At 40.0% G+C, this 12,365-nt stretch overlaps 1 protein-coding gene across 7 annotated transcripts in view; it reads left to right on the top strand.

Moving 5' to 3' along the window:
- The window catches only part of PAK2 (p21 (RAC1) activated kinase 2), a 53,399-nt gene that overhangs the window by 30,284 nt on the left and 10,750 nt on the right, over positions 1-12,365 (top strand). For all 7 annotated transcript variants that reach the window (XM_072868895.1, XM_072868893.1, XM_072868894.1 and 4 more), the window contains 9 exons: positions 4,231-4,331; positions 4,823-4,973; positions 5,872-5,903; positions 6,254-6,361; positions 7,590-7,722; positions 8,392-8,455; positions 9,261-9,309; positions 11,375-11,487; positions 11,990-12,107. In XM_072868895.1, coding sequence (XP_072724996.1) covers positions 4,231-4,331; positions 4,823-4,973; positions 5,872-5,903; positions 6,254-6,361; positions 7,590-7,722; positions 8,392-8,455; positions 9,261-9,309; positions 11,375-11,487; positions 11,990-12,107 — 869 coding nt within the window. The remainder of the gene's footprint in view (positions 1-4,230; positions 4,332-4,822; positions 4,974-5,871; positions 5,904-6,253; positions 6,362-7,589; positions 7,723-8,391; positions 8,456-9,260; positions 9,310-11,374; positions 11,488-11,989; positions 12,108-12,365) is intronic.

Here is a 12,365-nt window from a genome sequence, read left to right on the forward strand (position 1 = left end):
CCATTATATGGTTGGTCATGGGAGGAAATGCCTAGAAATTGTTGTGGTGAGTGCTGCAAGAAAATCTGGTGGAAGGATCAAATCTGTCCATCTTCAGACTAGGAGAACGTTTTAGGAGCTGGGATGGCACTTGTCATTATGCTGTTGCATTGGTCATTCATCAGAGCATTTGTGGCCCTTTTTTACAGACAGGGATATAATAAAGTAGAACATAAACCCTACATGAAGGAAGATTTTCCTTGCTCTGAATTAGTAATACTATGTAAGACTTGCTTGTGTTGTGAAATGACTTAGGAATGCAAGTGGGTGCAGTGCAGCTGGAGAGCTTTGTGATGTTTTGTAGTGCCTTTACTTCTCCCTGAATGTTTCCTCCTTCCATCTTGATGGTGGGTTTGTTGCTGAAATGGCTGGGGAGGTGGTTGAAGACTTGTCTAAAGTTCTATTGGCTCATCTGAAATGACTTTGGAGTCCCATTACTTAACCTTATTCAGACCACTCTGTAAATAGTGATGTGTACCAAATTCATGGAAATTAATCTGCATCCTTGTTTAGCATATGCCTGGATACCTACTGATATTTAGTGATGCAAACTAAAAACGGAAGAAATAATTTCTGCTGAGAAAAGTACATTTTAGAGAAAATGGTGTGAGTTTATCATTTCTAGATGTCAGAAATTATTTAAAGTAATGTCCTTCTGAAAAAAAGCAGGTTTTACTGCATGGCAAGATAATGTGGTTAGGAAAAATGGTAATTGAGTTATCTAGCTTGAAGAAACTATCTGAAAGTTGTCTGTCTCTTTTTTAATTTGGAAAACACTTGATTGGTTGACCTGCAGTAAGGATAATTTAAACATTCAAGGAAAGGTTTTTGGCTCTCAAGACTGCAAAACTGGCTGTCAAACATAAGCAGAATATAAATGGACACAGTGACTTTCTGGCACTAAAACAATAGTCAGATGTTAGTTGTTTTATTCATTAGCATGGCTGAGGTGCACCCTCACCAGAAATGCCCATTTAATTTTTTTTTTTTTTAAATTCTGCTGCTGGGAAACTTTACAGAAATATTAACTTCCTGCTTGGATTTTAAAAATATATTGGGACTATATGCAAAATAATCTGTCAACCTCGGGTAGAAGTTTTTTCATGGGAAAAATTTCTCCAGACAGTGCCAAAGTTAACAAATTACTACAAAAATGGTGAATTCTCCTTTTCAGAAAATGAAGGGATGCCTTACCAGGAGATGTACAAGGCTACTGTGAATAGACTTGTTGCTGGATAATGTTGTTTGGCTTTGTTCTGCAGATCTCTGTCTGTATGATTTTGCAAGGTCCCTCCTGGCCAGTTTCATCACATCTGTTGCCACAGCTCTGCCCTCCTCCCCAGCTCTTCTCTTGGGAGGTTTCTCTAGTTTAGGAGATGGTGTTGGGGAAGTGGTGTGCTTTGGGGGACTCACTGCAGATGGTGAGGTTTAGCACGTGCAGAGTTTCTGCCCCAAGTCTGAACTAGTTCTGCGGTGAAATAATCATAAGAGTTTGAAGGGATTATTTAATGACCTAGTCGTGGAGGTTCCCCCCCCCCCAGTTCCATTGTTTAGGATAAATGAAGTGATAGTCATCTTTTTACTAGAGTACTTAGTTGCCATGAATTTCCTTGGCTAGACTTCTGAAGTCAAATGAACCTGCATGTGTTTTTGGACAGCTTTAAAATAGTCCCCTAAAGCAAGAAATGCTCGTCTTCGAGCAGAACTTATTAAAGGAGGTGCTGTGGGGCATCGCCCAGGACCCAGGATCATGCATGTGACATGCTCAAGGCTGCTGGCTCAGGGCAGATTGCAGTGTGGTTTCAGCTGTGGTTCAGTAGCTCAAAACGTACCATCTGGACTCATCTACCTACTACAACCTGGCTGTTGAGAAGCATCTGTGTTTCTTGCTTTGTGTATGGAGTTTGGCCGGAGCACACTCTAGGCTTGCACGCTGGTGGGGAGCGAGGGATGCTTGAGGCTGGGTTGCGATACAGGAGGGTGTGTGAAGTACCTTGGGTGACACCTTGCTGAGTGCCTGTGGCTTCATTTGGGGAAGAGAAGAGCCCAACTATTTGAGGCACTTTCGTAATCAGAGAGTAATTCTCCAGTTCTCTGAATCCTTCTTAGGGACCTGCATCTTCCCCCTCCCGGGAACAGAGGGGCCGTATGCTGCTGTCTCTGCAGGGCCAAGGGACCACATCTTAGATTCACTTGTGGTTTGAAATGAGCGTTGCCCTTTATTAAAGGGATTCCCGTTTAAATACAGAACTGTGTTGCAAACATAATCAGAGGCTGAAAAGCAGCGTGGCCTCACAGAGGGCTTGCTTGCAGAGCTTCGAGTATGTTGTGCCAGCACATGACTCACTGGACTTGCCTCTTGACTGAAGCTCGCTGCTTACGTTTGTTTGAAGTGCTGCTCTGATCTGCTGTTCCTGTGGGCAGAGGAGTGATTTTTAGTCTTCTTGCCTAGCCTACTAATAAGATCGGCGTATTTTTGGAAGGAGTGGGTTTATTTGCGTAGCACATGCTGGAGGGTTTGAGCACCAGCTCCTGTTCCCTAGATTTCAAGTGCTCCTTGAGCAGGAACCTTCCTACCTTCCTAAGGAACACAACTTCCACCACCACCACGCCCCCCCCCTCCCCCATGCCGCTTTCACATAAACAACTACAAGAGATTGGGAAGAAACAGTACTTTCCTTAAAGGTTTTCACATAAGCGAGTTTCTCCTGTCCTGTGACTGAATGATGTTAATGAGAACATTTGACAGTCTGTTTGCTTTTTGGCTCTGACCTGTGCAGCCATATTAAAGATATCCTGTTTATAATAGCTGTGTCTTTCCACTGCATTGTTCAGCTGGAGGCAGCCCACATGGCTTTTCGTTTGTAAGTATTGTCCTCGGCTCCCCATCCTTCCTCTCCTGCCAGTGTGTGAGGGGATTTCAGATGGATTCTCTGGCTCTGAGCAGCACAATCTATGCTTGCCCCATGTTCAATAACTTTTTACCACGTAGTAAAGAGGAGGGTGGTGTTTTAGCTCCTCTTTTTCTATACTGAAACTACATGATTTTTATTTTTAAGGTGAATTTAAAAACAAAGCAAAAAACCTTTTTTTTTTTAACATACAAAGATAAAATGGCAATCAAGTTAGATTGCAAAATGGTGTGCTGCTTTCCTTTGTGGTTCTGAGCACTATGGCATTCTTGCTGGCTTCATGTGTGCTATAATAAATTCAGCTGATTCAGCTATATACTCTGTGAGCCCACAGGTGTTCCCAGGATTACACATGTAGTTTTCTTGGTATCAGGTTAGACATGCTCCACAGCTGACTGCCAGGCCTCTGCCCTTCAGCAGAGGGCCATGAGATGAGGCCTTGAGCATCGTCTTTCTACCTGGAGAGCAAACAGCAAGTACACTCCTCCGCTCTGGCAGGGAAAGAAAGCAGGGCTCAGGCTTTTTTGCAAGCACAAGAAAACAGGTTCCTGAAACCTTCTAACTTAACTCCAAACCTTTTCTGAGTAAAGGGAACAGAATGGTGTATTTTATATTTAGAGTTAACTACAAATTGCCTTCCAATTTTATTTATTTTTCTCTTTGTCAGAAAAAAATTAAAAAAACCAAAAAACCCAAGCCCCAGGCATTATACAACATCTTATAAATTTAATTGAATATAGGTTGGATTGTGCACATGGTCCTTCCCATTATCTGTTCCTGCTTCTGGTACTTATTATGGTTGCTTCCCCCCTCCATTTTAATTTAAATTAGGTAATTGCTCTGAGGCTATAAACTCTTATCTTCATCACAGGAAGTCCTAGTTTGCATTAATTACTTTGAATTGAAGCAATGAGGCAACTGAGTTTTAACTGTCTTTAGGGTGAACTTGAGGTTGAACTGAAGTTGTCTTCGGTGTTCTTAATCGATATTAAAATGTCCTTTTTTGCATTGTAAACATTTCATATGTTTAGATTTGATATGCTCAACAGAGCTCCAAGTATAACTTATTTGAGTTGAACAAGTTGTTGATTCTTACATGAAGTCTATACCAACTTGAAAATATCAAATTCACTGTGCTGCATACATAAACACCTCTACCCAGTAAAAAGAATAATGGTTACATTAATCCAAACTGTTGTAATGCTTGGATTGATTATATTAAATGGAGACAATAGGACTTTAAATCTTTGCTTAGTACATCTTTGAATGTCTTTTTCAGGAAGCAAGAAGAAGGAAAAGGAAAGGCCAGAAATCTCCCCACCATCAGATTTTGAGCATACCATCCATGTTGGCTTTGATGCTGTTACTGGAGAGTTCACTGTAAGTATACCTGCCTTGGAGTTGCTCAGAAAACAGCTGTGGGTCAGTGCTGTAGTGAAGCCATTGTGATGTTTTAGAATAAAGTGCGAGTTAGTCTTCATTTTTATCAAAGAAATAATTTTACTGTGTATTTGCACAGCATGCAGAGTAATGAGACTGTCACCTCTTAGTACTTCTGGAGTGTGTCACCTGGAAGAGCCTTCCCTGAGAAACCCTCTTCAGTTTACTTTCATTAGTGTGTAACACTGGTTCTGTTCAGTGCTTTTGTATTCCTATTCCTCGCATCTGGCTTAGTACACCTGAAAGAGGTGATGTTATGTTGGCACAGTGATTTGTGTTGTCACCTATGGCTCCCCACTAAAACCTCATCCCACTTGTTTGTGTATTTAAGGCTGTCCGTGTTATGCTTTTTATAGAGGAAGGAAATTTGTTCTGCTTTTTAAAAATCTTTAAAATACTAGAAGGATTCTTAAAATACCCTATTTTTTCAGGGAATGCCAGAGCAATGGGCTCGGTTGCTTCAGACCTCAAATATCACGAAGCTAGAACAGAAGAAAAACCCCCAGGCGGTACTAGATGTGCTGAAATTCTACGACTCCAAAGACACAGCAAAACAGAAGTATCTGAGTTTTTCTGCTCCAGGTGAGATCTAAGTGTGTGCAAGACATACTGAAGAGGAGTTGGGTATTTGGAACACAGTCTTCCTCTCTTTCAAAGTAATAAATCAGATTCAAATGCTGAAAGAGCAAGCTACTTTTCATTGAGGAACAAATATTTGAAGATGCATTTAAAACTTAGTGGAAACTGGCGTTGTCCAGTTAATTTCCTCTTTTAAGTGGAGAGAGGAAGAAATGGAACTGGATAATTCAAAATAGCAGCCAAAATTAACTTTAACAGGTTGTGTTTATGAAGTTGGGGCTCTGGGACTGTGATTAATTGGTTTCGTGCTGGAGACCTTGCTCCTCCTGCCTGTGGCTGAAACAGCTATCTGTGTTGTCACCATGTGGTGACATCAAAGATGCAAAATAAGTTGTGGCTCCTAGATTGGGAGCTGGGGGGGGGCTGAGAGAATGACTGTCCTACAAATAGATGCAGTTTTACCTAGTTTTCTTCCAAATTATTTCTGAAAATAGCTTAGTTATAAAGCTTTGTAATATTCTCATCTTTGATTCAAGATACCGCTAAGGGGAACAGCAATATCTATTTGATCCTGATTTCACATCTCAGTAAGACAGAACACGTAAGTGTGACGAGCAGTGCTCAATTTGGAAAACTGTGTGTGGGTACTCAAGTGAGGTGAAGAGCAAGTTGGGAAATGAGTGGGTTTGCCTACCCTCAGGGGACGATTTTAGAAGCTTACAGCTTCCTTTTGCTGGTCTTACAGTGCAATACTGGTTTCTCTCATTTGTGACCATGAAATTTTGCTTTTTGAGAGATGAAAAAAAAAATCTCCAAAGTGGTCTGTGTTCTTTACTCTGTAAAGTTCACTTTTTATTATTTTTCTGATAATTTTATGTATTCTGCTATTTGTCCTATTTAGAAAAAGATGGTTTCCCTTCAGGAACACCAACGGTGAGTGTGTTTACTATTCTTTGTATATTCTTAGGCGCATACAAGTTCAGGTCTTCTGTATTTGTTATATACTGAATCTTGCAGTATAAAACAAAATGAGAATTTTTTGTGGAATAAAACCATAACTTGGGGGGGTCAACAGAGCATATTTCACTAGAGCAATAGTATTTGAGTCTCATAATAAAATGTAATAGGGTACTTAAACCACTCAGCATATCATTTTCTTTTGACATCAGTAAGAATTCTTTTATCTTGAGGTAGGGGGGAAAAAAAAGGCAAGTCTTTAACACTGTGGGGGAGACAATTTTGTTTCTTTTCTTTTTTTTTTTTAAACTTTGGTAAAAATATAGACCAATGCCAAAGGTTCAGAACCATCAACAGCTGTGGCAGATGATGATGAAGATGATGAAGAAGCTCCTCCTCCTGTTATTGCTCCCCGGCCAGATCACACAAAATCGGTGAGCAGCTGTAAAATTTACAGTGCAGACCTGCATTTCTCAGTATTTCAGAACTTTTTCTACTTCTGTTTTCTAGCAAAGTGTTGTATTTGTGAAATGAGCTGTTGTAAGTTTTTAGGGAAAAGTTCCATTTTAATTGTGTTTGCTAAGAAAATGCCTAATTTCTGGATATCAGTTGGATCAGAAATCCTGAAGTTAATGCTGATTTGTTTGTCAGCTTGTGTTGAAGGTGTCCAGTTATGCTTATCCTTCAACCCAACATGCGAGGAGGAGGCTTTTTAGTCCTAAAAAACTATAGCTAGTTTCTGTGCCTTTGCCCACTACAGTAGTACAAGTGTAGTGTATTTGATTTTCTTTATTTTGATTGCAGTATGATAGCCTCACCAAATATACTATCTAAACCCAAAACAATTCAAATTTAAGATTTGAAAGCTTATTTCACTCACAAAGTCATCAGCATTACATGAAAAGTTAAATGCTTAAGATGCTGTTCATTAAGTTTTAGTGTAGTTGTCCTGAACTACACACCTTGTTAATAACGTCCCAGGGATCCCACTTACTCCAGCTCTTTCTTTTGACTATGGCAGGTGTACATTTTGCCGCTCTGTTGCCCACTTATTCTTGCTTCAAGAGCGCAAATGTGAATTGTGTTTATCTGTCAAGTGATGCTGCTTTATAATTGCCCACTCTGGGTATATAGACATATAAAATGTGACAGGTCTACAGTTTGATATTTCTAGAGTAGCTGCGTATGTCTGTGAACAGGTCAGAAGGAAATTAAATAAAGCTTCAAGAAAACCCCCTAAATGGGGGGCAACTGGGAGATTTCTGAGAGTCTCATGCTTCTTTTCATGGCGAAGCATGAATCTTTTTCCTTTAGATCTTAGTAGTAGTTGATCTTGCTATTAAATAGTAATTTCTGTTCTGTTAACTAGCATGGGTTATAAAGAATAAGCAGGTAGAAAACCCAAAAAACCTCTGTCTCTGGAAGTTAGAGTTAATCTCCTAGCATCCACTCTGTTCAGCGGGTGCTTGTGTCTTTCTTTCAGAGGTCAGTAAGGTTGCCAGCATCTTGACTTACTGGACTTTAATGTTTCTCAGGTCTAATTTCTGCCTCCAACCTGTTATGTAAAATGGTGCTTAGGGATCTTTGAAGAACTGTGATTGTTTTCAACTGAAGGTCAATGATTGCAGAGAAAATGCTCAGGTAAATGGTCTCTCTTAACAGATTTATACACGGTCTGTAATTGACCCCATCCCTGCACCAGCCAGTGACACTTCTGTTGACAGTGCAACAAAATCAGGTGATAAGCAGAAAAAGAAGACAAAAATGTCGGATGAAGAGATCATGGAAAAACTACGTAGGTCTTTTTTATTTCAGATAAATGAAGGCTTTAGGACTGGGGGAGGAATACTAAGTTTTTGCCCTCATCCCTATTTTTGTGTAAGGGCTGTGTGAATACTGTGCTCGATTTGGTTTTGTATCAGTAGCTGAGAGCACTGCATTCAGAAGTTTTGCTGATTTATATGCTTAAGACCCCTATTGGGTAAAAAAAAAATGTAGAACAGTTTGGGTTTTTTTGATTGAAGTTCAGTTGTGATAATGTGATCTGCATGTATAATACAACCATAATAACACAAAATAGTTTCTGCTGTTGCTCGTTCCATAATCATCTTGAAGATAGTTTTTCACCATATTAATGTTCCTGTGCTTAAGTTGAGAACTGACTAGTTTCTGGACTAGGCTAAGCTAATGGATTTGTCATAATCTCATACTGGGTTTTGCTACACAGAAGACTATCATCAAATTGAGATACTAGGCGAAATAGCATGATCTGTCTCATTAAGAGTGTAACCTAGCATAGCGATTGTCTGAAGTTGGTCCATTTGTGACTGGAACTGAATCAGGAAGCTTTGGCTGTTCATGCATCAGGCTTTACTGCTTGAGCTGACCTGCTCTTGGAGGTATTTTGGTGAGGCCAGCCCTACTAAAGGGGGACAGCGGGATTGACTTTTTTTGTTTCTTTTAGGCACTATTGTGAGCATAGGAGATCCGAAGAAAAAATACACCAGATATGAAAAAATTGGGCAGGGGTAAGTGTTCACCCCAACTTTTATTCCCAGTGAGCCAGTGTTAAAAGCAGTGTAGTGTTCTCTGTTTGACACCATCATGTAGCCACCACTTATTGAAGCAGACAAATGTTGGCTGTATTAAGCAGTGATAAACAGATGGTGAAGGCTTTACACAGTGGTGGAAATTCTGAATTGTCTCTTAATGCAAAAGCGTAGCTCTAACTTCTCTGTGCGTGTATCTCGTCCTCTCCTCTCCCAGTAAGATGTGTTCATCCATTTTGTAATATGGCTGCTGAATAGCATGAGGGCATGTCAGAAGGCTTTCTGTGTGCTAAGCTAACAATACTGCCTTGACTAAGTTATTCTTTTAGTGGTCCTCTGAATCCTTCTGAGAAAAAAGAATATACAAGTTCTAGCTTTTCCAGCTTTGATTATATATATGCCTAACTCCTACTCTATGATTTCCAAATAGGTCTGTGTGTGTTTGTGGGCAGGCTCTTCCCCTGGGGAGAAGTGAAAAGTAATACCTACGACAGAAAGGGCTGCCCAGCTTTTCTGATCATAGGGAGCAGCACAAATTCAGGGTGCATCCTCAGTGCAGGAGGCATAGCTGGTGTCAGAAGAGAGCATATTTGTGATTAGTTTGTTTTGTGTGAACTGACTGGCATTTCTATGATACCACTACTTTTAATAGCCTTCTTTTTTGATACAGCTCTTGCAACATGGAAAGTTGACACAATTTTGTGTTTGTGATTTGTTTGTTCGCATGCATGTTTGTTACACACAGAGATGCAACTGGCTGTAACGTTTTTCTTTTTCTTCACAGGGCTTCAGGTACAGTTTTCACAGCTATTGATGTGGCAACGGGGCAGGAGGTAAGATTTCTGTGTTCATTGCAATGAAAATACTTTTTCTGTATAAATATTCTTCTGTAGGTCGTTGAAATGATTTGACTAGATTTCTTTCTGTGGCTCCCATCTCTGCTATCACCTCTCAGAAGAATGTTTGTCATAGTCATTTGTAACAGTATGTGCCTTGTTCTGTAGCAATCAGATGATGAAAGCTAAAAATAGAGTTTTTTCTTTCCAGTGAAAAGCAGAGGGAGTGAGGTGTTATAGAAATGGGTTTTGAAAACAGTTTATCCTTCAAGAATTGCAGGCAATGGTGTCCTGCATTTTCAGAAATAAAACTTTGTTTAGTCTTTGCACACTTGTTCTCTAGTCCTGTCTCAGTAGAGGTGATAGATGCACTTATCTGTATGGAAGCAGCTTGCCCCGTATGATTCTTTGTTGTAGTTAGAATGCCTTCTCTACATCCTGCTCTTTGCTTTTACTCCTTGGTGTCTCCAAACCCACTTGGTGAAATTGATGACATCAGTAATACTCTGCGTGCTTGTCATCCAGTGGTCATCTGTGGTTCCCAGGACTAAAATTTTAGGAATTATTTGCTTCTCTTTAAATTCAGATTTCCTTAATTTTCCTTTAAATATCCGCAAACAGCCATTCCTTAGGTCACTGATAAGTAATTGCCCTTTCGACAGTAACCACGTTTACCAGTACTGTAGTGGAGCACCACACCTTGATAAAACGCAAGCCTTTCAATAATCTCAATATGTTGTCTCTTAATTTGCTTTCTACATACTGAAGTACTTCATACTGAAGTACTCTTACTTACTGCAGAGTAAATTTTGTAGTGCAGTTCCTTTCTTAGACCTCCTTTGTGTCTTGTCAGGCAGGTGGGCTAACAGTTGATTGCTTGCAGTCTTCCTGCATTAAACAGATGCAGTACTCTGGCTTCCTCAGTGCTTAATGTCTGAGGATGGAATCAGGTCTGTTCAGTGCTAAGAAGAGAAGGCCAAAGGAGGATTTTATTGCTGTTTTCAGTGCCCTAATGGGAAAGTGTAGAGAACATGGAGCTAGACTCCTCTTAGAGCTACACAATGACAGGACAAGAGGTAACAGAAAAAAATTGCCATAAGGGAAATTCTGGTTAGATATTAGAAATTTTTTCCCCTCACAGTCAGGATGATTAAACATGGGACAGGAGCCCGGAGAGGTTGTGGAATATCTTCTCTTTGAGATCTCCATTCAAAACTCGGTTGCACAAGACCCTCAGCAACCTGCTCCACATTGGCTGTACTTTAAGTGAGGGATTAGGCCAGAGGACCTCCAGAGGTCCCCTCCAATCTTAGTTATTTTGTGATCCTGTGCCACAAGTTCTCTTCTTTTAATACCCTTGGCAATATGGTAACAATTGTTTCTGCAAGATTATTTTGGTTCTTGTGTTTGGTTTTGGACTCATGGGTAGGTTATCTTGTAAAACTCCGAACTGCCTCCTTGAAGTGTTGTAGCTAACATAACTGGGACAATTCTTCTCCATTTTAAAGTCTGGAATACTTGTCCTGGTTAGCTTCTTTCCTGGACAAGATAGGTCTTTATCTTCCCTTCTCTCTGGGATAGTTCATTGGCTTAATTGCTTTGAGAGGAATTCCTTCTGCGTTCCAGCGTTCCTTATACCCAAACACTAATTTGGTCAGAATATAGAAAAATGAATTGCCTTGCCTTGCATTGGAAGGCTTATACTTTCTCTCTTAGTAGCTACACGATTCTCTTCTGCTTTAGGCCTGTTGATATGAAATTGGGCGAGTATCTTTTTCTCTCCTGAATGTTTCCTTTGCTGTCTGTTCTGGCCTTTGTTATTGTTTGTGGATCTTTTCAGCTGCAAGAGGATGATATTGGCTATGGGTGCAAGTTGTACGCTCATCAAGTTGCATTATTTTAAGTTGTATGCTAGTAAATAAATAACTTGCCAGCTGCAAGCTGTGCTAAACTCCTTTAATCCTATTACAGAATTTCTTCTAACTTTTCACTGTATTAAGAATGACCGAAAGCTTTTGATACTCAGATTTGAGTGATTGCTCTTTTATATTGTCCTATTCAGGTTGCTATTAAACAGATAAACCTGCAGAAACAGCCCAAGAAGGAGTTGATTATTAATGAGATCTTGGTAATGAAGGAGCTAAAGAACCCCAACATAGTCAACTTCCTGGACAGGTAAATGCAGACAGCTGGCTGATTCCTTCATCCCCAAGGGTTTCAAGAGGTTATAACTTGATATACTTACACAGACCTGGACTTCCTGTACCTAAGGGTCTTATAAGCAAATGAGACTGTATTCAGACTCTCATCTAAAAAAAAAAAAACAACTGTCATCTGTTATAGGGAATGGTCTTGATGATTCAGTAAGAAGGCTTCTTCTGGCATGAATGTAGTGCTACATGTAGATGGGGATCAGTGGTGGACAAGAGTGCAGCTGGAACGATGCTTGTGTTGTGCATGAGATCTGTAGGGTGTTATCCTGCCTGTTTAGGTAGTAAGAAGCATGCAGCTTTTATTATCAGCATTTACATTTCAGGCTATGTTCCAGAGAGTAACCTTCTTTACTGTTTGTCTTGAAGTGCTTATGAATCATTTCATTGATCAGCTCTTATCAGTCATTTTTCCGTTCTCTATCTCTTGATGGCAAATGGGCATGCTTTTCGTTTTCTGTTTGTAGTTACCTCGTAGGAGATGAATTGTTTGTGGTGATGGAGTATCTAGCTGGAGGCTCACTAACAGATGTGGTCACAGAAACATGTATGGATGAAGCACAGATTGCTGCTGTTTGCAGAGAGGTGAGTATTACAGTTGATGGATAGAAGAATGAATGCGCACTCTATTCCCCTAGGTTTTATGGTACACTTAGGTTAGGACTAATTGCAACAATTGCTTTTGGAGCCATTGAGTTAGGAAGAATGAATGATACTGAGAGCATAAATCAATATTAAAATTACAGAAAACAACAAAATGAGTTTAACTCATAAAATTGGGGGTTTGCAAGTTGTAACACAAAAGAGCTATGGCAGTTTTTGAGGTGGATGTTTGGGAATGGT

This window comes from Ciconia boyciana, chromosome 7, assembly GCF_034638445.1.
Source record: "Ciconia boyciana chromosome 7, ASM3463844v1, whole genome shotgun sequence".
NCBI lineage: Eukaryota > Metazoa > Chordata > Aves > Ciconiiformes > Ciconiidae > Ciconia > Ciconia boyciana.